This window comes from Phycodurus eques, chromosome 2 (assembly GCF_024500275.1).
Source record: "Phycodurus eques isolate BA_2022a chromosome 2, UOR_Pequ_1.1, whole genome shotgun sequence".
NCBI lineage: Eukaryota > Metazoa > Chordata > Actinopteri > Syngnathiformes > Syngnathidae > Phycodurus > Phycodurus eques.
The window spans coordinates 6511621-6539611 of NC_084526.1; the positions used below are offsets into that span (position 1 = coordinate 6511621).

A 27991-nucleotide genomic window follows, 5' to 3' on the forward strand; every position below is an offset into this window, starting at 1 on the left:
TGAAGCCAATCGAAAATCTATGGAAAGAACTGAAACTCAAGGTCCATAAGAGAAGCCTACGGAACCTTCAAGATTTGAAGACTGCTTGTGTGGAGGAATGGGCCAAAATCACACCAGAGCAATGCATGCGAATAGTTTCTCCATACAGGAGGCATCTTCAAGCTGCTGTTGCAAATAAAGGCTTTTGTCCAAAGTATGAATTAAATACCAGTGCGCGTGTTCAATACTTTGTCCCTATGTCATTTCACATTATTACACAACATAACTTACAAAGAAAATAGAACAAATAAGCTCAGAAAGTATGTATGGATTACTTTCGTTGTTCCCAACATCTGGGGAAATGTTCATGTCAATAGCACCTTTGGAAATAGATTTAGTGACATGTTAAATACTTATTTCAGCCGCTGTATATATACATACGTGTGTGTGTCTGTATATATATATATATATATATATATATATATCCACACAGACGCTTTCCAAAAAAGTTAAAATACCATGGAAAAGTTTATTTCCATAACACCATTCAAAAAGTTAAACTTTCATATATTATAGCTTTAGGGCCCACAATTTAAACAATTTCAGGTATTTATTTGTTTAATTTTACCTAATTTAGGCTTCCAGCTCATAAAACGCATGAAATCAGGAACGCTATAGGCTTTAATTGCTTGTGCTGGGACAACTAATAATAACACAGGTTGTGTTAAGATGACAACTCACAGGTTCTTACAGGTGTTTAGACACCATAAAAGCATCCCACCACACCACTCATCAGTAGCACTGCCTTCCTCATTTCCCACATCCTGTCCTTTTTCTGTCCTCTCTCATCTTGTACTGTTGGTTAGTTGTTGCGTGTTAAAAAAAAACAACAACAAAACGCACACGCCCCCTGAGTACCACATAATTGGGAAGTGGAACAACAAATATATGTTTTGCCAAATATTGTGCGAATATGAATCTGAAGTGTGGTGTTCATTTGCATTCTGATACCCTATCTAATCCAGTGCAATCAATTGCCTTCAGAAGTCACCTGCTTACCAAATCAACCTGTAGTCCACCTGTGTAATTTACTCTCTGCATTAATACACCTGTTCTGTGAAGGCCTCAGTGTTTGTTAGAGAACAGTAGTGAACAGCATCATCATTAAGACGAAGGAACTCACCAGGCAGGTCAGGGTTAAGTTATGATAAAAAAAATATATATATAAAATATATATGTATATCTCAAGGACAAATCGTGTAATCCAAAAGTCTTGCAGCTGTAATTGCAGCGAGAGGTGGCTCAACAAAGTATTGACGGGGGGGGCTAAATACAAATGCACGCCACATTTTTGGGATTTGCTTAAAATTGTGAAAACTATCATTTCTGTTCCACATTACAATTATGTGCTACTTTGTGTTTGTCAATCTCAATTAAAAATACATTTAAGTTTGTGGTCGTAAGGGTATCTTGCTTTTGTATAACAAATGTTCAAAGTGTGACTTTTTAGTATGTCACTGTTTTTCCTCTTTTGACCGCTCTAGAACCATACACAGAAGCGTTACTGTTCTCTTCTTTGTCTATTTTCGTGTCTAGCTTTGCATTGCTCCATGAGAGAATATTTGATAACAGATGGGAGAGGGAAGAGATGAGGAGAAGAACCTTTCTTTTACTCTACTACCTTGTCCGTTCCCCATTTTATGACAGATATTCACAGTGAGTATGTTTGAAGGCCACCAAGCACACGTTGAATAAATGTAGTCTCCAGGTTGTCTGTGCAGCTGTGCTTTTGTTGTGTGCACGTAATATGTATACATATTAGAAAAGTCCCAAAGTTGCAACATAAGTCATTAAGTTAAGTTACGAGAACATATGTCATAATACTCTGTAGCTGCTATACGTCATCCAGTTACAAAGGCATCACAAAATAGATTTTTTGGGGGGGAAATGTTATAATCTTATGAGTATATTTGTAATTTAAATTCCCACCCAAATATAAATGCAACAATCAGAGATCGTCTCTTTCGAGACCTCCGATATCTTATGTAATATCATGAAATATATTGGTTGAAAAACGTTACTATTTTCTTTGTTTGCTCAGCAAAGTAACTCAATTAAAAATATATATAAATGAGATACAGTGGGGCAAAAAAAGTATTTAGTCAGCCACCAATTGTGCAAGTTTTCCCACTTAAAAATTCAGAAAATCACATTGTCTGATTTTTAATGGATTGGTAAATTCCTCAGTAAAATAAGCATTTGGTCACCCACAAACAAGCAAGATTTCTGGCTCTCACAGACCTGTAACTTCTTCTTTAAGAGTCCACAACCTCAAACAGTCACACTCCCAACTCCACTATGGCCAAGACCAAAGAGCTGTCAAAGGACACCAGAAACAAAATTGTAGACCTGCACCAGGCTGGGAAGACTGAATCTGCATTAGGTAAGCAGCTTGGTGGGAAGAAATCAACTGTGGGAGCAATTATTTGAAAATGGAAGACATACAAAACCACTGATGATCTCCCTCGATCTGGGGATCTTCGCAAAATCTCACCCCGTGGGGTCAAAATGATCACAGGAACGATGAGCAAAAATCCCAGAACCACACGGGGGGACTTAGTGAATGACCTGCAGAGAGATGGGACCAAAGTAACAAAGGCTACCATCAGTAACACACTACGCCGCCAGGGAATCAAATCCTGCAGTGCCAGACATGTCCCCTTGCTTAGGCCAGTACATGTCCAGGTCCATCTGAATTTTGGATGATCCAGAAGAGGATTGGGAGAATGGCATATGGTCAGATGAAACCAAACTGGAACTTTTTGGTAAAAACTCAACTTGTTGTGTTTGGAGGAGAAAGAATGCTGAGTTGCATCCAAAGAACACCATACCTGCTGTGAAACATCATGCTTTGGGGCTGTTTTTCTGCAAAAGGACCAGGACGACTGATCCGTGTAAAGGAAAGAATGAATGGGGCCATGTATCATGAGATTTTGAGGGAAAACCTCCTTCCATCAACAAGAGCGTTGAAGATGAAAAGTGGCAGCATGACAATGATCCCAAACACACCGCCCGGGCAACGAAGGAGTGGCTTCGTAAGAAGCATTTCAAGGTCCTGGAGTGGCCGAGCCAGTCTCCAGATCTCAACCCCATAGAAAATCTTTGGAGGGAGTTGAAAGTCTGTGTTTCCCAGCGACAGCCCCAGAACATCACTGCTCGAGAGGAGATCTACACGGAGGAATGGGCCAACATACCAGCAACAGTGTGTGAAAACCTTGTGAAGATTTACGGAAAACGTTTGTTATATACCCTTTGTTGGCAATGACAGAGGTCAAAGTATTGAGATGAACTTTTGTTATTAACCAAAATACTTCTTTTCCACCATAATTAGACAATAAATTCTTTCATACAATGTGATTTTCTGGATTTTGTTTTTGATGAAATGATGAAAATTACAGGCCTCTCTCATCTTTTTAAGTGGGAGAACTTGCACAATTGGTGGCTGACTAAATACGTTTTTGCCCCACTGTATATTGGGGCAAAAATCACAATTTTCTTGTCAATGTGGCCCAAATACCCTTAAGTACAATTTTAGAAGGATAAAAAATCCTTTTTTTCAATCAATTCTATCTGTCACTCTCGCAAAACTAAAACTCAATAATTCCCTTATGTAAATGAGCAAATGGGTTACACATTGACAATCGTACATATTGCGACTTTGGTGTTTGTCCATCTGTGATTTGTCAGACACACTAACCTGTCTTGCATGACTGAACATTGTTGATATGTTTGTCAATGATAGCAAAGTCACAAATGTTTAAAATAAAAATACAAAACAATGTAGTGACATTGTTTTCCTTTGTCTGCAGGGAAAAGATTCTCTTTCTGCTGCAACTTCTGGCCAAGCATGTTCCAGGAATAGGCCTTGTAGCGCGTAAGTACTCCTGACTTAGGTGTTAAACGTTTTAAAATCATGAAGGTATGGGCATTTCCTCCTTTGGTTGAATAGTCATTATTTGAAAAATGCGACAAACATAATTATAATTAACAGTGTTTTACTCAACTGCACGGATTGCCACTGTCACAGATTTCAGTCTTAACATAAATTGTTGCTGTCACTTGAGCCAATATTACTAAGAAATTAATATCACGCTGCTCAATGAGTCATTGTGTTACCTAGATGAATGCAAATAAATTCTCGGTGCAGTGAGCAGTCTAGAAATTACAAAAGGCGCACACATACACAAAGCAGTAATAGCTCTTGATAGCTAATACCTGGCATAAACTCTTGTACTGAGATAAAATACTTGTAATATACTTTTGAATTTTGATTGAAATGGCAAGTCTAAATAGGGTGTAATGTACACACAAATTCAAATGCAGTAGTTACAATGACAATCAATATCAGAATCAAAAAGTATCTAATTCCCAGGTTGAATGGTCACTAGCTCTGGTAACTCGGTTTCCATAGTAATTAACAGTAAAAGGGTTGGTCTAAGTGTTCCAGTTTTATTTCTGTCCATTGTCACTCTCCCTAACAAATTGGTTGTTTGTTCAGGGCCTCTCATGGAATACCTGCCCACCTGGCAGAAGATCTACTTCTACAACTGGGGATAAAGCAGCAAAACAGATTAATAGTTGGAAGCAGCCCTCACTGCCGTCTGGACAGTAGACATGTTGCCTCAACACCTTATGGAGAAGTCCATCTGAAATAAACGTTTTTTTTTAAAGATTTTCTTCAGTTTGTCTTTTACCCTCACACATTTCCATAGTTCCACCTATTTGTAGAAGAACAGTCGTGAAGCCACATTACAGACAGGTAGAGACTTCCGTGTTGGACCACTCTTGTCAGGTGATCTTTGCAGTAAAGCGGAGAATGTGTCCACAGGAAAATATATGAAACACAAAGACTTGACTTTCGTGTGAAAGCGGTCTGAAGTAACCACAGTGCACATAAGAGTAAAAAAAAAAAAAAAAAAAAAAAAAAAAAAACCTGCGACCTGGCACAAAGGAATGTGGAATGTTTAACTTGATTTTCTCCCAACTACAGTACTGTAATTACAAACATCACAAAGAATACTGGGTTCCCATAATGCTTTTCGCTGACAACACTGCCAGGACTGTCAGTGTGAGGAGTGTGAGGATATACCGTGAGGCAGGAAATCACCTGTTCACTCAAGCAGAGCACACCTGTCTTTAATAGGCATCTGCTTGTGTGGATGGTGACCTCAAGTGGACAAATACTTGCACTTGTCTAAAGTATTACAAATTGGCATTGAATTGCATGTATACATGAACATGAATAATTATACATTTATATAATAGTATAAACAATCACTAAGCAAATTTCATTTATTGTGGGGGTTTTCTGGAACGTAACCCCCACGATAAAGGAGCGTTTACTACCCAAATTCCAATGCCCTTAAGGTATATTGGTTAAATTGTGTGTGCTTGAAATCAGGGTAAAATTAAAAGAAGACATAAGGATATCAGACTTTTAATGATCAGACAGAAATGTACAAGTCCAAGCTCACAGATTCTGGAGATCGTCAGCATTCAGTGCTCTGTGTAAAATGACCAACACTTGTTGTGTGCAGCAGTGACCTGAACACTGAATGCAAACATTGAGTTCAAAGTGATGCTAAACATATACTGCTGCACCTTTTATTTAGTATCACAATGACAAAAAGAAGACAAAACATGGAAGTATTTCATAACATTGATCAGAGACTGAAGAAAATATAGAATTAACTCTTTGACAAAATTTGAAAATCTTAAGAGCCGAAAAAATTTTCAACTGTAGATACAACTGTTGTTTCAGATACACTACAACCACACATGGTTTGCTTTATGAAAATAAAAACTCAAATGTTGAGAGAGCAAAATACTGATTCACTCCAGCAACAGTCTCTAAAAAGCTCAGGCGTGAGAAGGAAGATTTTATTTCTTCATGCAATGCCTTCTGCTTCCCTTCTCTCTCATTTCATCCTTGCCCAAATGGACCCGTCAATCGGGGCCACTCATCTCCTCGAGGCATCGTTTGGAGTTTTTCTTAGCACAGATGCAAGTCCCTCGAGGCTGCTCAGCTCAGTAGGCGCCATATCGATCCTGAACTCGCAAAAAAAAAAGCACAAACATGAGTAACCATTCATTACAGTGGGTACAGTACTTCCTTAATTTGCACTCCACACTGATTAAGTCCCACCTGGATGGTATTCATGACACCATTGGCAAGGACAGCCATCTTGCCTGCTACAGTCTTCACTCCTTGTTTGAACTGGGTGATGTCCGGACCAGCGGGAAGGACGCTGTCAAAGCCCGATGACCGCCCTAAGGCCAGGAATGCAAGAAATGAAATGGAAAAAGAACACCCATCATTGCCTTCACATGCAACGACAGAATGTTGTAAGAGGTGACACCTCATACCTTTATGGTCACTGCCATCGCCAAACAGGTCAGCTGAACTGATGGCCGTGCTTCCAGACATGCCCTCCAGTCGGGTCTTTGCTTCATACTGACAAGGAGAAGAAAAAAAAAAAACAGCTCCTTCCATTAAACACTATCTGCTTTCCTTTATTTGGCTGACATTTATTTTTGACCACATATTCTCTTCAAGGTTAGTCAACTGGCTCCGTTATGCATGTTTCTGCAGGAATCTGCACAAATGTGGTGGGAACAGACAGTTCTTGGCTGTTTCATAATTCACTCTTCAACACGATTACCACTGTCCCAAATAGAAAATTCTACATTTATGGCATGTAGTTTCACAGTTTTAAGATTTCCACCATTCTCCATGATTTCACACACTGATTAATCTAAAATCTGTTTTAGTAGACGGGTCAAACTTGACACGTAACAGCCTCAGTGTACACAAACCTTGTAGTAGCTGTAAACAATATGTTTGGTCTATTTTGTAGGCTTTACATGATCAGGATTTTTGGGGCCGATCACACGTTAAAAAAACGATAACCGATCACAAGATGGAGCAATGTGTCGATTTCAATGACCTGTTCATTTACTGGATATACTTGTCTACTGTAGACTGAGTATCTTCAAAAGTATTCTCTAGTCCAATGATTCGCAACCAGTGTGCCGTAGCACATTAGTGTGCTATGAGCGATCTTCGGGTGTGCTGTGGGAAATTATCAAATTTGACTTAACTGCTCCAAAAATGATTCATTTAGGAGAAATAATTTATCTTTGTTCTATTTATGCCAGTGAGGCATAGTGACAGACAGAACAAATAAATGCTCTTCTATTAGATGGCAGAAAGTACATACAAAAAGTAGATACACGGTAATTACTGTGACATTTTTGTTTGTTGGTGTGTCAAGAGATTTTCCAATTGTAAAATGTGCGCCTTGGCTCCATAAAGCTTGGAAATCACTGCGCTAGACATGACAGAAATAATGGGTGCTAACTTACTGTAATTGAATTACTTTATTGTAATTACTTCACCCACACCGAAACTTTAGAGCATGATTCGACAGAACGGCGGCATGTTTACGCACAACCGTTGGTGCTCGCACTAGTTTGCTAGACTACATAACGTTTTGTTGCTTCTAACACACTACAGAAATGTTTTTTTTTTTTGTTTTGTTTTTTTTAAATAACGTTATTGGCTGTCAGATATTTACAGTAGTACATCAAAAGACACACGACAAGGCTAAAAATAAACTAGCAGTGTAAATGTGTTTTGCGGAGCCGATCAATGGGCGAATTATGACAAAGCCCATCAGCATAAAATGCTAATTACCGGCCAATACCGATCAAGCCGAACATATCGGCGTAAAGTCTAATATTTTGGGTCAATTTAAGAAAATTTATTACATTTCAGGATGAAAGAATGACATTTGGGATAATTTCAATGTCAAAACAGGTCACATACAGTATGTGTATGTGACCTGTCGAACCCAATTGGACCGGACCATCGCAAAAAAGTGACAGTTGGTGACTCATGCGCATATTGAGCGATTTCATATATGGACCCCCTGTGACATTAAACGGTGAGGCTGTATAAGCTTTTGAGCTAAACCTAACCCACACATCACTTATCTCTGGTTCCAAACGATTCTCGATTCAGATTATTTTAGGGTATTATGAACATTCATTTTCTGAGCAGCCCGCAGCATGAACTAAAATGAACATTTGACTCAGGGTTCTTTATAACCAGTATTAATATTAAAACTATGAACTAAAAGGCAATGTGTGGGTATATAACCCAATTGACTTAATATTCAATAATTAACATTTCAGCTAAAAGTTAAATATAGCATTGTTAAAATAGTTATTTGCGACCGTTTTATCACGTGTTAAATTGTTCATATGTGCAAGTTTTAACTTGACTTCCTTTTTTTTTTTTTTTTTTAGCATGCTTTTATTTTGACGGGTACCCACCGCAACTCAGCATTTTGGCACAAAGGGAACTTCACACGACACCGGTAAAAACGAAAGTAAAACGAGACTGCATGAAAAAGAGTAATGAATGGAACCAAATGCTCTTGTAAAACGTTGACTCCTTGACCGAACCACTGATGAGGTACAAGGTTAGTGTTTCTGATACTGTGAGACATTTATGTGAATCTTGTCCCAATTTGTTGTGCTAGTTTGACCTTTGGTGAAGTTTTAGCTCAATTTTAAGCTTGGAAATTATTTTACCATACTGGAAACCGTTGCATTACATTTTATTTTTGTGTCTGTCATCAGCTCTTACATTGGTTTGAGGAGTAAAATGCTAAAAACCATCAGTGCAAGAAAGAGGAACCCACTGTTTAACTCTGTAGCTGCCTCAATGTTGGCATAGACATTGTATTTTATTGTTTCACACTCACCCAAATGACTAGGCGGAAGCTCAAAGCGAGATGGAGCACGTCAGACTTCTCCACCTCGTTAAGAGCCTCCTTAGCACAATATAATCGTATTCCAAGTTTTGCACTGAAGTGACTGGTCATTAATTTTTTAAAGTTAAAAAACTATTTTGTTTGCCCCCGCTGTTGGGCACAAGCACATCTTTGTGCGTGTTGTTCTTCATTAGTTTTCTCCACTTTCTCCTTCGGGGTTGGTGGACTGTAAGGCATCGAAACAGGGTGCCAAATTTTTTTAATTGGAACGATTCCGGGAGAACCAGAATGTTAGTCCCGGTTCCAATCGGTTCTCGATTCTCGACGCCCAACCTTAAACCCCACACAGCGAGAGCTCAGTCTGGTTTGGCCGCATTGCTCAGTGTGCGGCAGAATTGCGGGTTAAGCAAAGTTCATGATTTGGACGGAAACCAATATGAAGGGCTTACCTCAGCGTTGCATTCACGGCCAAAGAACATGTCTGAAGAGATGGCCTTTGCATTAGCAAACTTCTGCCTGGCCTCGCTCGACTCCGACAGTGGGGCGGACACTTCAGCTTTTCTTCTGCTAGGAAGTCTTGATGGGATAAGAGACCAGAATTGACTTTTTTAATGCTACGATGAAATACACAATGCAAAAGAAATGTTGTGCAAATACCTCTCTCCTATTGGCTGAATACTGGAGATAGTGACTTCATCTTTGGGTTCCTCTTTCTCTAGTGCCCATGAGGTGCTAAAGGAGGCAGTTCCTCCCTCTGTATCCCAGCGAGATCCAAAACTGTCACCCACTGTGAACGGGTTGTCCTTATATCTGCAAAGTTGAACAAAACAGAGCCTTACATTTAACTTTTATTATCCGAATAGAATGAAACAAAAGGAGCAATATGCGGATGTCACATGTACTTAGGGGGTCCAGAGGTGAAACCAGACTCATCAAACATATCCAGTTTGGAACGAGTCGAGGTCTTGGCTCCCACTGGTGTTTCCTGCTCGATGACCTGCATCTCAGACATCACTGAATGTGACACAGCACTGAAAAAAGAAACAACATTCATTTCAGAAACTTTGATCCCACTGGTCCACATACACACAATACCATACTTACCCTCATTTACAGTATTTATCAATCATGAATTGGATTTACACCACTTGGAGCCCCCCTGAATCTTAATTCTTCAGATTACTAAGACATTACACAGTCACTGCTGCTAATTTTGTGGAAAGAGCTCAGAGAGGGTTTTAAACTCCAGCCAAGTCTGCAAGACATATTTGGATGAGTGTGGTGTAGAAGAACTTGAATGGCCTGCGCACTAAGGGTGTGACGAAAATCAATGTCACAAAACCATTATCTCTCATGGTACAGTATCAGATATCAATACCGGTGCAGTCCAAGAATGTGTACAAATTATTTTGCCATTCCTTCTCATCTATATTCTCGGCGATGTGGATCTAAGCAAAGCCATGTTTTATTTTTTTTAATAGTCCTCAGTCTTTGACAATAAATGTATTTGCGTAACTGAGTTTGATAGATTTATGCAGGTGGCAAAATGAATATTACCTAAATCAATGTAAAATCAATGCACTGATACCAGCTATGTGAAAATATGTTATTTTCTCTACGGTCCTGCTTAACATGCCTGGCACCCCTTCATTTTTTGCATAACCTGTATAGTATCTTCAGAAATAAATGGGAAAGTACCAAATATATCCTCAGGCTCTTTTAATCGGAGGTCCAAAGTATTTTAATAAATTGTTTTTTTAATTATTATTATTATATTTTTTTTTAGATATTGTAATAAAGAAGAAGGGAAAAAAAAAAAAAGAAGAAAACAGCATGTGCAGCAATACTGGCACCCCTCCTTCATATTTGGTTGCACACCCTTTGGTGCGATGACAGACTCCAAACGTTCCTTGTATCTATCTATCCATCCATTTTTTTTCCTCACTAGGGTTGCGGGGGTGTTGGAAGCTATCTCAGCCGAATTCTGGACGAGAGGTGGGGTACACTCTGAACTGGTCGCCAGCCAATCGCAGCGCACAGATAAACAAACAACTATTCGCTCTCCCATTCACACCTACGGGCAATTTAGAGTCTTCAATTAACCTACCATACATGTTTTTGGGATGTGGGAGGAAACTGGAGTACCCGGAGAAAACCCACGCAGGCACACAGAGGACATGCAAGCTCCGCAGTCGAGGCCGTATTTGAACCCAGGTCCTTAGAACTGTGAGGCAGATGTGCCGCCACGACAAACAAAGTAACAATGTAAATAAATAAATAAAAACAGGAACAAAAATAAAACAAAAACTATTCATATATATATATATATATATATATATATATAAAAATTCCTTCCCCTGAGAAGCTGGATGGTGGACCAGAATTTCCTCAAAAGCCCTCCGGAAGTCGTTCTCCATGGCCTCACCGAACTCCTCCCACGCCTGAGTTTTTGCCTCAGCGACCACCAAACTTAAATGTGTGAAAACAGTGAAGAAGTGGACTAATAAAGTAAAGATGGAACTTCAAGACTGTTTAGACTGAAAAGATTGGAGTGTCTTTGGTAGTTCAACTGGCAGCTTGGATGAGTATGTACTGAGTATGAGTATTACATCCATCAGTTTCTGAGAAGACATTTCGCATGTTCAATAACAATAAGCCGTGGTTGACTGTCAAACTTCGCCAACTCCGCCATGCTAAAGAGGACGTCTATCGGAGTAGTACTTAAACTTCATGGGTACCAATAATGGTGAGCTAGACTATTGTTAAAAGCTGAGCGACATTAATAGGAGACTTAGCTTAGCAGCTGTTCGTCTAATGTATGTGTTCTGCAGCATACATTGGCTCAAATATTTTGAAACATATACACATGGAATACATTGTGGGTTTTACTTTCATTAATAGAGGAGTTCCAACAATGGTCACGAAAGTAACTTCAGACTGATAAAATGAATACAAATTTACTGAAACTTAACCAGTGAAAATCAGACGTATTTAAATTGTGGTTCAGCAAAATCTTTAAAAAACTGTCACGGACAAAAACGATGGACCCCTTAATATTTTGTTGCACAACCTTTTGAGGCAATCACTGAAATCAAACAATTTCTATACCTGTCAATGGGAATTTTGGCCCACTTCTTGTAAGCACACTGCTCCAGTTATCTCGGGTTCCAAGAGTGCCTTCTCCAGACGACATGTTGCAACCCCTTTCCCAGATGATCAGCAGGATTTAGATCAGGGCTAAGAATAGTCCCATGTTTTGCTCTTTAGCCAGTCTTGGCTGTTTTTAGTCATTTTCCCATTTCCCCATGACCTGCGATTGAGACCAAGCTTTTTGACACACATTGCACATTTCTTTCCGGAATGCCTTGACAGTAGGGCTGTCACCTTTAAATCATTTTAGAAGATTATCCAATCAATTATTCCATCGAGTAATCCCCCCCCCCAAATTTAAATGTGAGTTGAAGTGAATAAATGGAAGTACTTATTACCTTTTATACGTATTTGATATGTCCAATTCTTCAATGCACCTGAATTTCATTAGTCTTGTACAATGACAATCAGGATTCTTGAGTTTGAATAATCGTATGGAATTTGATTTTGTATTCAAATGTATCGCAAAATCAATTTTCATTTGATAACTGTTTATGAACCAATTACTGTTGTTTATTTGGTACTGTTGAATATCAAATAACACGAGTTGATGTAAACTAACCTACTAAAACACTATAATCACTTCAAAGTAAACATTTTCATATACAGTAAATTCATTTGTGCATTTGCAGTATTATCCATTATTGTAGACCATACAATAATAATAATAAAGGCTAAATTATTATAGGTTATAAAAGGATACGGGCACAGAAGCTTGGTTGTATTGCTTTTGTTTCCTTAAAAAGTTTAATTCATTCATTCAATCATTTATTTATTTACCCACTTTAGACTCCCATCTCTGCTTAGCTATGTGTCGAAAAAAGACGCATTAGCTTCAACGTCATAACGAGGCAAAAACTGAATGTAGTGTCTACAGACACCATAGAGGATGTAACTAGTGATGGTAGGGTTACAGTACTTTCTAAGTTATAAGTTCCTAACCATACATACATTAGATATGAAGACTGAATACGCAAGGGCACTGTAGCAACCTGGCTAACCTACGTGGCAGCCATGTTGGGGGGGGGGGTCAACGTCATGGTTCCGGCCAATGTGCGTGCATCTGCAAGCAATGTCCATGTGGAAAACATTCCACTGGGACCCCAACCAGGGCCACGACCCGCAGCACATCAACGCAAAAATACAAAAGACCAGTGCAACAAATACGACACTGGCTGATCTGAAGAGCAAAAATGTTGCTTAAATGTAAGAGTAACAACAGAGGATGTCCGCTCCTGAGGTAAGTTGAGTAGCCAAATATTGTACTCAATAAGAGTACCGTTACTTGACAATAATGTGACTGAAGTAAAAAAAAAAAAAGAGTCCTCCCAAAAAATTACTTAAGAGTAAAAAGTACACAGTGAAATAATTACTCAAGTACTGAGTAATTATTTCACACTGGACCTCAAGCATGCTTGAGGTCCAGTGTGAAATATCCACAGTCAGTAATGACTTGGGGTGCTATGTCCAGTGCAGGTGTTGGTAAACTCTTCTTTCTTAAATCCAAGGTCACCGCAACAGTATACCAGAATGTTTTAGAGGACTTTGTGATTCCTTCTGCTGATGATCTGTAGGGAGATGCAGATTTCATCTTCCAGCAGGACCTGGCGCCTGGCCCCATACCGCCAGAAGCACCAAAGCCTGGTTTGATGTCCATGCCATCACAGGGCTTGACTGGCGAGCCAACTCACCAGATCTAAACCCCATTGAGAATCGATGGGGTATTATCAAGAGGAAAATGAGGGGCACCAGACTCAAAAACAAAGAAGAACTGACAGCAAGAATCTAGGAAATCTGGGCTTCCATAACTCCCAGGCAATGCCACAGGCTGGTTGCCTCAATACCACGGTGCATCGAGGCAGTGATTAAAGCAAAGGGATTCCCAACCAAGTATTGAAGATTCATTCATTCATCTTCCGTTCCGCTTCTCCTCACTAGGGTTGCGGGCTGGAGCCTATCCCAGTTATCTCTGGCCGAGAGGCTGGGTGCACCCTGAACTGGTCGCCAGCCAATCGCAGGGCACATAGAAATTAGGGTGACATTAAATCAATCAAAATATGGTACTTTCAAAATGATGTTAATCTTCAATACTTGGAAACAAACAACCATTCGTACTCCCACTTTCTTTTCTCCTCCAAAAACTGAGTCAATGGGGATTTCTTCACAGTATTCTATTTTTTTTCATTCTTGATTTCGTGGGTTTTATGAGCTGTAAGTAAAATGGGTGTAAAAATAAACAAATAAATACTTGAAATTTTTTAAATTGTGGGCCCTGAATCTATAATCTATGAAAGTTACACTTTTTGAATGGAATTACTTTTTCATGATATTCTAATTTTTGGGAAAGGGTCTGTATGTGACTTACTGCCACCTCTGATGCACAGGTTGAAGATAACTTGCGCCAGATACAGTCAATCAGCCCCAGAACATAACCAAGCCTCCTCCATATTTCACAGGAAGTACAGTTTTTTTTCTTGGTATGCTACATTTTGACATCTGTGAACATAAAGCTGATGTGCTTTTCCAAAAAGGTCCAGTTTTGCTCAGCTGTCTAAAGGCATTTTCATAGAGGCATAGGCTGGCCACTATGCATTTTGGCCAATTCCAGTCTCGCTTTTCTATTCATTTGCTTTCAACAGTTGTTTCCTTCTTGGTCGTCTCCTATGAAGTCCACTTTGGCTCAAACAACGACGGATGATGTGATCTGACAATAATGTACCGTGACCTTGGAGTTCACCTTTAATTTCTTTGGAGGTTGTTCTCTGCTTTTTTGTGACCATTAATATTATCCGTCTAACTGGTCACCCATTTTCCTCCTACGTCCATGTCCAGGGAGGCTGGTCACAGTCCTGTGAACCTTAAACTTCTGAATAATTTGCAACTTTAGTCACAGGAAAATCAAGCTGCTTGAAGATTGTCTTATAAACTTTACCATTAACATGCTGGTCTATAAATTATTTCTAATCTCCTGTGAATCATGTTATAAAAATGCACTACACACAGAGTGAATGTTTCATGATTTTTTTGTTTTTTTTGTTTTTAAATATACAGTGGACCCACGCATACTTGTGGTTCGGCAATTGCTGATTCACTTGTCCGCTGAGCCCCCAAATTTAAAATATGTATATTTTTTCTTATATTTGTTTTTTTCTTTTTTTGGAGGGGCAACCAACCCGGAAAACAATAATAGTTTTTTTTGTTTTTTTTCCCCCAAGAAAACCTGGAAATTTATTTTTGCCGTGTGAAAGCTTATGTGCTTATGAGCTGGTCCGGTCACGAGTCCGCATTTCGATTCTGGTTCCAAACGATTCTTGATTCCAATTATTTTAAAGGCCTGGGTAAAAAAGGGGTGTCCATATAATGAACATTAATTTTCTTAGCAGCCCACAGGATTGACTAAAATGAACATTTGACTCAGGGTTCTTTATAACCAGTATCAATCAGTAAACCAGTTTGTGGAACTAACCCAATTGACTTAATATTCATTAATTAATGTTTCAGCTAAAAGTTACATATAGCATTGTTAAAATAGTTATTTGGGACAGTTTCATCACGTCAAATGGTTTAAGTAAGTTTTAACTTGACTTGGAGCCTTTTATTTTGAAGGGACACACACCAGAACTCAGCATTTTGGCACGAAAGGTAACTTCACATGACACCGGATGAATTTTGAAAAAAAAGAATGAATGGAACCAAAAAGAAAAATGAATGGAACCAAATGCTATAAAAAGATTCCTTTACCTACCCACCGATGAGGCACAAGGTTAATGTTTGTGATACTGCGAGACAACATTTGTTTGAATTTTTTCCCCAATTCATCGTGATGTAAAGTTGATAGTTTGACCTTTGGTGAAGTTTTAGCTCAATGTTCAGCTAATTGGGAAAAGCTTACCCAAAACACTGCTACAACACAAGTGTTAGGGTTAGGTTCATCAGGGAGAAAAAGTGGAAGGTCTTAGACTGGCCAAGTCAATCACCAGACCTTAACCCAATAGCGCATGCTTTTTACCTCCTGAAGAGACTGAAGGGAGAAACCCCCAGAAACAAACGAACTGAAAGAGGCTGCAGTAAAGGCCTGGAAAAGTATTTCAAATGAAGAAAACAACACTCTGGTGAAGACAATGGGTCACAGGCTTGATGCAGTTCTTGCAAGTAAGGGTTATGCCACCAAATATTAAATGTTATTCACTTTAAGTTAATTTACTAATGTCTGTTCCAATACTTAACCTCACTTGAAAAGTGAGTGGCTTCAAACAAAAATATGCTCTGTGCCTAGTTGTTTAACACATCTAGATGTAAATACCATGAAATAAAAGCTGGAATTCGGAACTCTTGTCTCATATTCATCTTTTGATCTGAAACACAAATGTGTTCAGTATACAACAAAAACAAAAGGAACTGACCTTGCTGTTCCAAAACCTTTGGTACTGTAGTTCTACATGCATTACTAGCACGTAGACTTTTTAAAAAGTTCTCCCTTCTTCAGTCATGTAGCTACATCATAAATGTTTTGTACTTTCACAATATTGATTGTGACACAATCGTTGTGTCGTGATATTATTATTAGCAAAATGCAGTGTCTAAAGTTACTCTGCAAGCTCTCAAAGGCTGATCCTTATCTAAGAAGATGTGACACAATGAGTCTGTTGTTTTGTCACCTCCTGTTCCCGAAACCCATGCCCAGTCTCTCGGCCTGCTCCCTCTTCTTGCCCTCCAGGTTCTTCATCTTATTTTCCTCAAGCTTCCTGTCAATCTCCAGCTCTTTGTATGCCAAACGCATCGAAGCCACACTGCAAAGGCCATAATGAGGGTCAGATCCAAACCATAGTTTAAAAATGCTTCACTTTTTCTTTAAGAGCAGAATCCTTCATACGATAGGTTAATTTAGATACTCACATGGACTCCTCTGCTTGTTTCTTTGCCTCAGCTGCCTGCTCCTCTCGTAGCTTCTCAGCCACTTGAGCCCGTTTCTCCACCTCCGTAAAATTCTTGCTGCTCACCTTCTGGGCGCCGAGGCCCTTCTTTGCCCCCAGCTGTATCACGAGAACATAGCAAACACCGTTTGCATCTTAGTTTAGTCAGTGCATCTGGCCATCCAAATGATGATGGATGTGTTGTGGGTTGGAAAAAAAACTGTATATAAATAATTGCTTACCCCTTTTTTGACAGCCATTGGTTTCTTCTTCCCAATAATGGATGGCTTAACCTCTGTGAAATAGAGTGCAACTTGTTAATAAACTAAAGCATATTATCTCAAGTGTGAAGGAATCAGCGTTGTTAGGAATTTGCAACACAAAACCGCAAACCAGTGTTGTAAAGCAGATCTTAACACCAACATCACCAATGAGTTATTTGCTCCGATGTTTCTGTCGTGACAGTACAGATGAACAAGTTTCACCTCACAAACTCACAGCCTTGCTTGACCTCTGAAGAATGTGCATCATAAATTTAAGAGAATTGACAAAGGCAAAAGCTGAGAAACTACTAATCTCCCACATGCCAAGCTGTCAGCTATGAGCACTGTCATGTCTTTGCTTCCCTCTTATCCAAGTGATGTTGCGTGTGAAACGCTAGCAGCAAAATAGTCGTCATGCCAAGAAGTGAGCATGTTGAAAAGACCAACAAAGGCCTACAGCTTTAACTCTTCATGGCTGATCTTGCCGACGTATAGCCTGTCAAAGACAAAACCAATAAGCGGTCTACACCGCTAACTGCAAAGATTGCCTGCTTAATTTGTTTGGAAGCTCTCAAACAGAGTCATGTGCAAAGGGTTTAATAACTTTGCCATTAAGCTAGAAAAGCTAACAAATCTATTTGTCTGTCTATAACCTGTTTACAGCATAAACATGACGATATGCTCAAAGTTAAAAAGCCCAGATTCCTTTAAAGAGGGATAGGAATATTATTAGTATTAGAAAACAAACTATCATTAAAATAAAGTGCAATGATTGCAGTAGTAATGCTTTATCCAAGTTCTGTTGGGGACTATGATTTTAAAGAGGTAAATTGGTTTGTTTTGCTCGTAAAAAAATTTGTAAAACAGTGTGACTAATTATGAACGATACTTTTATAAGGTGGCGGTACACGTATGTAATCATTTTTAAATGGAAGAGGGTTAGGGTCCAGTGATTTTGAGTTAGTACTTACGACGGTTGCCGCCAAGCTAAGCTAGCTAGCGTTCAACAACAACGGCGACGTCCGCTCGAGCCATCTCATTTTCCGGGTCATACTGAGAGCACAATAGCAATAATAATAAGGGTAGCGGCACGGTGGACGACTGGTTAGAGCGTCTGCCTCACAGTTCTGAGGACCGGGGTTCAATCCCCGGCCCCGCCTGTGTGGCATTTGCATGTTCTCCCCGTACCTGCGTGGGTTTTCTCCGGGCACTCCGGTTTCCTCCCACATCCTAAAAACATGCGTGGTAGGTTGATTGAAAACTCTAAATTGCTTGTAGGAGTGAATGTGTGTGAGAATGGTTGTTTGTTTATGTGTGCCCTGCGATTGGCTGGCAACCAGTCCAGGGTGTACCCCGCCTCCTGCCCGAAGATAACTGGGATAGGCTCCAGCACTCCCGCGACCCTAGTGAGGGCTCAGAAAATGGATGGGACGGATGAATAATAATGGTGAATCACCAGTGCCATGAAAAAGTATTGGCGTCCTCCTCAAATTCTTAGATTTGTTTGATTATCTTAAAGTGGGGAAACTATGCAAAATATAACTATCAGACAAATGTACCCAAGTGAACTTAGGAAGTCTGTTTTTAAACGGTGATTTCATTTATTAAGGAAAAAATAACGATTCAAAGTTACCTGACCCTCTTTGATAAAGTAATGGCCCCCTAAACCTAATAACTGGTTGAGCCATCCTCAGCAGCAGCAACTGAAATCAAGCATTTTCTACAAGTGGCAATGAGTCTTTCACATATAGTGGCCTACTTTTCCTTGCTGAATTGTTAGAATTCAGGAAATCGTCTTCTTTTCGGCTTGTCCCATTAGGGGTCGCCACAGTGTGTCATCCTTTCCCTCATGTCTTCCCTCACGACATCCATCTTCCTCTAGCTCTCTTGCCTGGCAGCTCCATCCTCATCATCCTTCTACCAATATACTGACTCGCTCTCCTCTGGATGTGTCCGAACTATGGAAGTCTGCTCTCTCTGTCTACAAAACATCTAACCTCGGCTGTCCCTCTGATGAGCTCATCTGTAATTTTATCCAACCTTGTCACTCCTTGAGCGAAGGTCAACATCTTCATTTCCGCCACCTCCAGCTCTGCTTCGTCTCCTCAGTGCCACTGTCTCTAATCCGTACATCATGGCTGGCCTCACCACTATCATAAACTTTACCCTTCATCCTAGCAGAGACTCTTCTGTCACATTACACACCTGACACCTTCCTCCACCCGTTCCAACCTGCTTGGACCCGTTTCTTCACTTCCTGACCAGACTCACCATTGCGCTGGACTGTTGACCCCAAGTATTTAAAGTCCTCCACCCTTTGCTATCTCTTCTCCCTGTATCATCACTCTTTCCCCACCACCCCTCTCATTCATTCACATATATTCAGTCTTACTTTGGCTAATCTTCATTCCTCTGCTTTCCAGTGCATGCCTCCATCTTGCTAACTGTTCCTCCAGCTGCTCCCTGCTTTCACTGCAGATCACAATGTCATCTGCAAACATCATGGTCCACAGGGATTCCAGTCTAACCTCATCTGTCAACCTATCCATCACCACTGCAAACAGGAAGGGGCTCAGGGCTGATCCCTGATGCAGTCACACCCCCACCTTAAATTCCTCTGTCACACCCAACAACTGTTTTGCTCATACATGTCCTGTATTAACATACTTCTTTGTCACTTCAGACTTCCGCATGCAGTACTACAGTTCCTCTCTGGGTACTCTGTCATAGGCTTTCTCTAGATCTACAAAGACACAATGTAGCGTCTTCTGGCCTTCTCTGTACTTTTCCATTAACATCCTCAAGGCAAATAATGCATCTGTGGTACTCTTTCTAGGCATGAAACTATACTGTTGCTCGCAAATACTCACCTCTGTCCTGAGTCTAGCCTCCACTACTCTTTCCCATAATGTCATTGTGTGGCTCATTGCGTGGCTCATCAACTCTATTCTTCCAAAGTTCCCACAGCTCTGCACATCATGTCAAAAACTCCACAGCCACCTCTCTTAGATGCTTCCATACTGCCACAGGAATGTCATCAGGACCAACTGCCTTTCCATTTTTCATCCTCTTTAATGCCTTTCCAACTTCCCCCTTACTAATCATTGCCACTTCCTGGTCAACCACACAGGCCGTTCAATCGCATGAACAGCCTTTTTAAGGTCATGCCACTGCATTTCAATCGGATTCACGTCTGGACTTTGACTAGGCCACTCCAAAACCTTCATTTGTTTTTTTTAAGCCATACACAATACTTGCTGGTGTGGTTTGGATCGTTTTGGATCATCCTGCTACAGAACCCAAGTGCACTTCAGCTTGAGGTCACATTCTCCTTCAGGATTTCTGTTAAAGAGGAGAATTCATGGTTCCATCAATCACAGCAAGTTGTCCAGGTCCTGAAGGAGCAAAACAGCCCAAGACTATCACACTACCACTATCATGTTTGACTGTTGGTATGAAGTCCTTTTTCTGAACTGCTGTGCTACATTTACGCCAGATGTAATGAGACACAGACATTTCAAAAAGCTCAACTTTCATCTCGTCTGTCCATTCTCCCAAAAGTCTTGGAAATCATTCAGATGTTTTTTTTTTTTTTTGCACAAGTAAGACGAGCCTTTATGTTCTTTTTGGTGACCAGTGGTTTTTACCTTGGAACTCTACCATTGATGCCATTTTTGCCTTGTCTCTTCCTTATTGTTGTGTCTTGATCAGTGACCTTAACTGAGGCAAGGGAGGCCTGCAGTTCTTTAAAAGCTGGCCCGAGTTCCTTTGTGGCCTGCAGAATGAGTCATCACTGTTCTCTTGGGGTAATCTTTGTAGACTGGCCACTCTTAAGAAGGTTCAACACTGTTCCATGTTTTCTCCATGTGAGGATAATGTAGCTCTCTAATGGTTCACTGGAATCCAAAAGCTTTAGAAATGGCTTTTGTAATGCTTTCCAGACAGATCTAAATTACTTCATTCCTCAACTGTTCTTGAAGTTCTTTGGATCGTATCATTTTGTTGCAGCTTTTTAAGCTCTTTTGTCTGACTTGATTTTGTCAGGATAGATCCTGTTTAAGTTATTTCTTGATTGAACAGGTCTGGCGGTAATCAGGCTTGGGTGTGATCAGTTAAAATTAACCAAAAGTTGTAATTAGCCACAACTCATGATTTGACAAGGGTGGTTATTACTTTTTCCACAAAGGCACGGTAACTTTGCGTTTTTTTTTCCTTACTAAATGAAATCACCAATTAAAAACAGCATTTTCAATTCACTTGGGTTATATTTGTCTGATAGTTGTTTGATAATCACAAACAATGGGGGAACACTATGCAAAAATAAAAGAATTACAAAAGGGGGGCAATTCTTTTTCACGGCACTGTGGTTTTCTATTGTGTCCGAATCTTATAAAAGTGTTATTGTCAATGACGAAAACACTTTTTGCAGTCAGATTTGCTCTGTAACAACCACAATGAACATTTACAGCTTTGTCAAAACACCATGAGAATCTGAAAAGTATTTGTCGACCTCAATGCCTCCGATCAAATAAGAGATCAGTCAGCGTTGTTTTCGTCGTCATCGTTCACCAGCCACTTTCACTTTCTGCAGTCAGATTTGCGCAGACACAAACACACGTTCTTCGGCAATGCTTAATTAAATCGACAACAAATAGAGCTTCCAAAATTAGCAGTAAGAGTTACTCGTACGTAAAATCCATGAGTGGTGCATAAATAGTCATGTGGATACTGGAACCTGATTGGCCGACTGTCATATCCCCACACCCCCCAACTCTGAGTACTGTATAGTTCATTACAAATAGGAAGATGGTGCTTGTAGAATTACGTGCACATTTGGCTGATGGCGTTGTGCGGGACAAAGTCATCCTGACAAGTCTGTATTAGAAGGACCTATCAGCTACTTTTACATAAGTAAAATAGATAGCTGGTTGGGTTGGTTTCATAAACACTGCTCATATTAAGCAATATAACATGACACCTCCGTATGAAGACTCAAAATGTGTTGCTGTGGTTCAGCCAGTCATTCTTATGTATGTAATGAGTTCTTAACTGACCTGACTGAAAGTGGTAAAGCTACCAATGCTAAATGATTACATGCACTGACAGTGTATGTATGCATGTGTGTACATACAGTGGGACAAAAACGTTAAATTAAAAAGATGACAGAGGCCTGTAATTTTCATCACAGTATTACCTCACCTATGAGAGACAAAATGAGGGAAAAAAAAATCCAGAAAAGAATTTATTTTTAAAGAATTTATTAGCAAATTATGGTGGAAAATAAGAGAGCAGTGATGTTTTTGGGGCTGTCGCTGGGCAACAGACTTTCAACTCCCACCAGGAGCCCTGGAGGAGATCTGCATGGAGGAATGGGCCAAAATAACAGCAAAAGTGTGTGAAAACCTTGTGAAGACTTACAGAAAACATTTGGCATCTGTCATTGCCAACAAAGAGTATATAACAAAGTATTAAGATAAACTTTTGTTATTAACCAAATACTTATTTTCCACCATAATTTGCTAATAAATTCTTTAAAAATCAGACAATGTAATTCTCTGGATTTTCTTTTTCTCATTTTGTCTCTCATAGGTGACGTATACCTGTGATGAAAATTACAGGCCTTTATCATCTTTTTAAGTCAGAGAACTTGCACAATTGGTGGCTGACTAAATACTTTTTTGGCCCACTGTATATTGCTTGCATTGCTTTCCAAACTCAGACTAAATGGTCCGTGCATGACACTGAACTGGAAAAAAAACATGCATTAAAGATAAGGGACCTGAGGGATGAGTTAATGGGCTCACCCGTAGTGGCTTTGGGTGATGTGCTCAAACCATCGATGCTCGGTCCTTCCTCTGGCTCTGCATAAAGCAAGGGTTAAAAACAACAACCGGCATCAATTCATTGGATGCTGCACAGCAAAATAACGTTGAAACTAGGAGTTAATTCCACAAATATTAATTTTGAATACATCGATACAATTGATAACACTATGGTATAATAACTATGCAATACAGAGATTACAGTGTGAAAAAAGGCAACTTTCAACCATTAAAATGTGCACTCGCACAAGCTGAAAAAAAGGTTGCATATGAGACCAATTTGGTCACAGTCTTAAGCCCTGCACTGTATGTAAACTTCTGACATTAAAAAAAGTAATGAAAAAATGCCTTTAAAAAAACATTTTGGCATTTAGAAATAATTTTGGTAATCCTAATTGTCCTAAAACGGAAAACATTTAGTGTGATTTGATGATCGGTATAGTACATGTTGAGTGCTGCGCTACGTGTAGTCCAGATAATGGCTACGTTATGTATAAAACTGGTGCAATGATTCTGGCAGTGCCAGTTCTACTAACGGTTGTCATCTTGGCTTTTGGTCATCGTGTCCCTCAGCTGCATGGCCACAGAGGCTCCATTCTGCTCCAGCTCCAAGGCTGCCGTCATGCTCCAGTCATTAGCAGACTGAAAACACAAGAAAGGCAACATTTTTAAGCTGTAAAATGTGAATACACCTAAATTTCCCATCGGTGGCGTCAGAAGCTGTTCTGTTAAACAGATGTTTTAAATTTATTATGTTCAGAAGCCGCAGCACAGTGGAGGACTGGTAAGCACATCTGCCTCACAGTTCTGAGGAACCGGATTCAAATTCAGCCATGCCTGTGTGGAGTTTGCATGGTCTCCCCGTGCCTGCGTGGGTTTTCTCCGGTTTCCTCCAACATCCCAAAAACATGCATGCAAAACTCTAAATTGCCCGTAGGTGTGAACGTGAGCGCAAATGGTTGGTTGTTTATATGTGCCCTGTAATTGTCTGCCGACCAGTTCAGGATGTACCCCACCTCTCGCTCAGAGTCAGCTGGGATAGGCGCCAGCACGCCTGCGACCCTAGTGATGATAAGCGGTACGGAAAATGGATGGATGTTCAGAAACTTGTATCTTTTGTCAAAACTCAGCTCATATTGGAAATTTTTGTGCTTTCTACGCTGTGACAAGGTATTGCCTTACATCAAGGAGAACTTAGAACAACACTTTCCATCATCTTAGTTTAGTTTATCAGTTTATTTTTGAAAGGGGACAATGTAATTTCATAAAACACATGAAGTACACATGGTTAAAAAAGCCAGAATTAGCCAGAAGGCTAGTGTATGGTCTTCACCTGTCGCGCTATTAAAATGCTTTAGAATGTTGTCTCACTTGCAGAATGAGCATCAGAAAATGTTGTCATGTACAACCCCAATTCCAATGAAGTTGAGAGGTTGTGTTAAACAAATAAAAACAGAATACAGTGTCTCTGGGGGTACTGCCAATCGAATCAGCAACCTTCGGGTTGAAAGATGACCCCAGCCTAAACACCTATAAGGTCCTAGATCTTGTAGCTCTTTGATTTTGGAGGTAACAAATTTATTTATTTAGTAAATGCAAACTCATTCAGCCAAGCATTTGTTTTTGTTAAACAGATAAAATAAATGCTGAGCTTTGAGGGAGGTCTGTGTGCTAAGTCCTCTGGTTTAGTTTAAGTTTAAAACTTAATACAAGTATCCGGTGTTATCTGCATTTCATATGAGTTAATGCTCCCGTCTAGTCATTCGAATGTGAAAAATAAATTGTACTTTCACCATGCTTTGCCGAGCAGCTCAGCTGAACTTGGTATCAAAATTAATCAAGACTTTTTTCTAACTGACCAGTGTCTGCTCTGCAAAAAAATCTGGTTCTTTCTTCTCAGGAGCTGCTGCAGTGCCTCCCCCAGAGGAGTCAATCCATAGCTGCAATGGAAAGAGGACAGATGAGTACAAACAATCATCAATTATGGTCTCTTCATGAGAATTCTAACGTTTACAGCATATTGGCAGCTAATTAATCATGAGATAGTATCATCAGTATACACCCTATGGACTCTGAACATGGCCTCCTATGTGGCTTACACACTGATAATCACTTGACACCTCTCAATCTCTACCACCTCTGACAAAAGACAGACTGATATACTGTAGTCAGTTTATTTATTATGACTATCAGCATACAAAACAGAACAGCACCACATTCCAAAAATAATAAAAGGACATCCTTCCCAACTGGTTCTGCTTGACTTATACTCACATCTGTTCCATACTTGGACAGTGCAGAGTTTGCTTGCTGTCGAATTTTCTCCCTGTACATTTGTGCGGCACGGCTATTATACTTGGCATTGGTGTCGTTTGTGGAGCAGCCATGCTGGCGGAAAAATGCAGTCTTCAAACAGAAAGAAAAATTTAGTTGTCTCAAGCGTGTCTAGGCCAGTCAACATTGCACTTGGTGGTTAAATCCTGACAAAAGCAATTTTTAAATTTCACTCTATTTAGGCTAAACTTGTGTTGTGCTTGTCAAAGCCAGTGTCAACTTACTGCATTGGCATTGCCGCCAACCTGCATACATCTAAGCTGAAACCAGTTCCAGTTGGAATCTAACTCAGTGGATCTGGAGGGGGGGTGGGGTCACGAGCATCCCCAATGAGAAGGACAAATTCAAATTATTTACAGTAGTAACATACATATATGTAAAAAGAAATTCTAGCAAACCAAACTGTATACAGCATTTGTTATTTTTTGTGACCAAAAAAAAAAAAAAAAAAAAAAAAAACTGTAACCCACCTGATGAAGCTGAGGTGCACTCCGAGGGAGCGGTGGATTCCAGAGCAGTCAATGCACAAGAAGACACCATATGGAATACTGGCCCAACTAGGGTTTTTCACAGAGCAGTCAAAACACACCTGTATTGGAACAAGCAATGCAATTTAAATATCTGACGCTCTTGAACAAACATTTATTGATATATATTTTCACAATTTACATTGACTTGTGAGTGACCGTACTTAACCATTGTATGGCAAATAGTACACTTTTAAGTTTCTCAAAAACATAAAAATGCAATTTTACAATTAAAAATGGCAAATACTACGGACACTGACAACATCAATTAATAAGAACACATTCTAGAGCTGTATCATATGTTCAGACTTAACAAAACACTCACCATTGATTGACACTGCCAAAGGGATATATATATTTTGTATTACTCTGGTTTGAAGTGATGCATAAGTGAACTGAATCATACTTGTTTTGTCTTTAGTGACGGCAAGTCCGAGACGACAATACACTGCCTTTATTCAACTTAACATAATCGGGAAACGGTAATGCAGAATACAATCAATACTACAGTAAGACGTGATAGGAGGAGAGACAGGCTCTAAAATACACCTGTCAAATGACAGTCAAACTACTACTCCACTTTACAATGTGACTGTAGTGTATTACTTCACAGTTGGTTCATTCGGTACATTTTTTCGATGTACCGTGTGTGCCATATGTGAGTAGCTTCTATCGGCCAACTCAAATCGTATACGTGGCCTTCGTGTTTGCTGCTTTACCGGCAGGCTAGCAGCTGTTAGCCACAGCTAGCTTAAACCGAGGAGGAGCTGCGCCTCGTTACGGAAGACACGAAGCTAACCGACGACTATCAAACATACATCGACTGGATGAGACAAGTGCAACAAATATGTCAAATTGAATTACCTTGTTTGTAGGAATGGATCTCAGTCGTTTGAAAATTGTAAGAATTTCAGTCTTGTTTGGTTCGGTAGCCATCTTGCCACTTCGAAAATTTCCCTACGGTGATGTAACTACGGGAAGTCATGTGCCCCGAATTAGACGAAGCGAGTTTTGTACACGTGAATAAAGCATTCAATGGTCTACTTTTTAAAAACTTTAGTTATTTTTTTAGAGTAATATTTAAATACGACTTGTTTAGATGTGGTATATAATTTATAGATTGTAAATTCAAATTTTAAACAAAATTGTAAGTAGTCATTAAAATACATGTACAATGCAAAATACATATATACACGTAACATCCATCCATCCATTCGCAATACCGCTTGCCATGTTCACTAATCAACGTTCAATGTAATTGTGCAAAAGGGTGCAAAAATAGTGTTATGTTGGCAGTGTAATACAATAACTGGTCCCCTTATTTATTTATAATTTTTCTATGTAGTAGTAGTTGTCATTTTAACTATCCATCCATTCATTTTCTGAGCCACTTCTCCTCACTAGGGTCGTGGGCGAGCTGGAGCCTATCCCAGCTATCAACGGGCAGGAGGCGAGGTACACCCTGAACTGGTTGCCAGCCAATCGCAGGGCACATACAAACAAACAGACACACACACACACACACCCTTTGCAATTATTATATGACCTTGTCTTTTACACAAACAATTAACATAGAGCGCTTAACAGAATTACACAGAAAGATTAGTTCATTAAGACTGAGTAATAAAAGCTGTTAAAGTAGCGCCTCAGAAAATGGATGGATGGATAATAATAATAATAATAATGGATTTGGCTTATATAGCGCTCTTGAAGAGACTCTAAGACATTTTACAATTGAACATAATTCATTCACTCCAAAGTCACAACTGAGTGGTGGTGAGCTACTGTATTTGTGTAGCTACAGCTGCCCTGCAAACTCTATTCAAAGTCCATCTTCCTTAACGTGAGAAGTGTACAAGCTTTGTCATTTGTAGTGCCCTGCAAACAGACCAAGGCAACACTGGCCATGGCAGGTGGTGTCAGTCTGTGTCATGAACGGAACAGAGGATAGGACCCAAAAATGCACGACTCCAAAACAAATGGACAGTTTCAAAAAAAGAGGTTTAATAGACGGGCATAGGTCGGTACACAGGCAGGCAATCCAAAAAAGGCCACAGTATCCAAAAACATGAGGCAAAAAGGCGAGGTCGATAATCGGAACAGGGTCAAGTCTTACTGTGAGTCTGTGACGTGGAAGCAAGGAATGCTGGAATGCGACGACAA

At 39.8% G+C, this 27991-nt stretch overlaps 2 protein-coding genes across 4 annotated transcripts in view; one reads left to right on the top strand and one right to left on the bottom strand.

Annotated features, from left to right (window-relative positions):
• pex16 (peroxisomal biogenesis factor 16) overlaps window positions 1-4711 on the top strand; it is a 30636-nt gene extending 25925 nt beyond the window's left edge. Inside the window, exons 9-11 of one of the 3 annotated variants that reach the window (XM_061665187.1) lie at window positions 1576-1695; window positions 3849-3913; window positions 4538-4711. In XM_061665187.1, the coding sequence (XP_061521171.1) occupies window positions 1576-1695; window positions 3849-3913; window positions 4538-4596 (244 nt within the window). In that variant the 3' untranslated portion in view covers window positions 4597-4711. Of the gene's footprint in view, window positions 1-1575; window positions 1696-3848; window positions 3914-4537 lie in introns of those variants that run through there. The other 2 variants (XM_061665203.1, XR_009767289.1) reach the window with 2 other exon arrangements.
• Window positions 4712-5448: 737 nt separating this feature from the next.
• On the bottom strand, window positions 5449-26790 carry arfgap2 (ADP-ribosylation factor GTPase activating protein 2). The gene is made up of 16 exons (XM_061665215.1): window positions 26693-26790; window positions 25772-25890; window positions 25526-25598; window positions 25242-25373; window positions 24827-24907; window positions 23504-23609; window positions 22950-23006; window positions 17125-17177; window positions 16866-17002; window positions 16628-16759; window positions 9722-9850; window positions 9477-9629; window positions 9269-9395; window positions 6406-6493; window positions 6185-6309; window positions 5449-6087 (listed from the first exon to the last, which is right to left on the bottom strand). Exons 1-16 carry the CDS (start codon window positions 26762-26764, stop codon window positions 6067-6069), a joined length of 1605 nt encoding a protein of 534 aa, XP_061521199.1. The 5' UTR covers window positions 26765-26790; the 3' UTR covers window positions 5449-6066.
• Between the last annotated feature and the right edge of the window lie 1201 nt (window positions 26791-27991).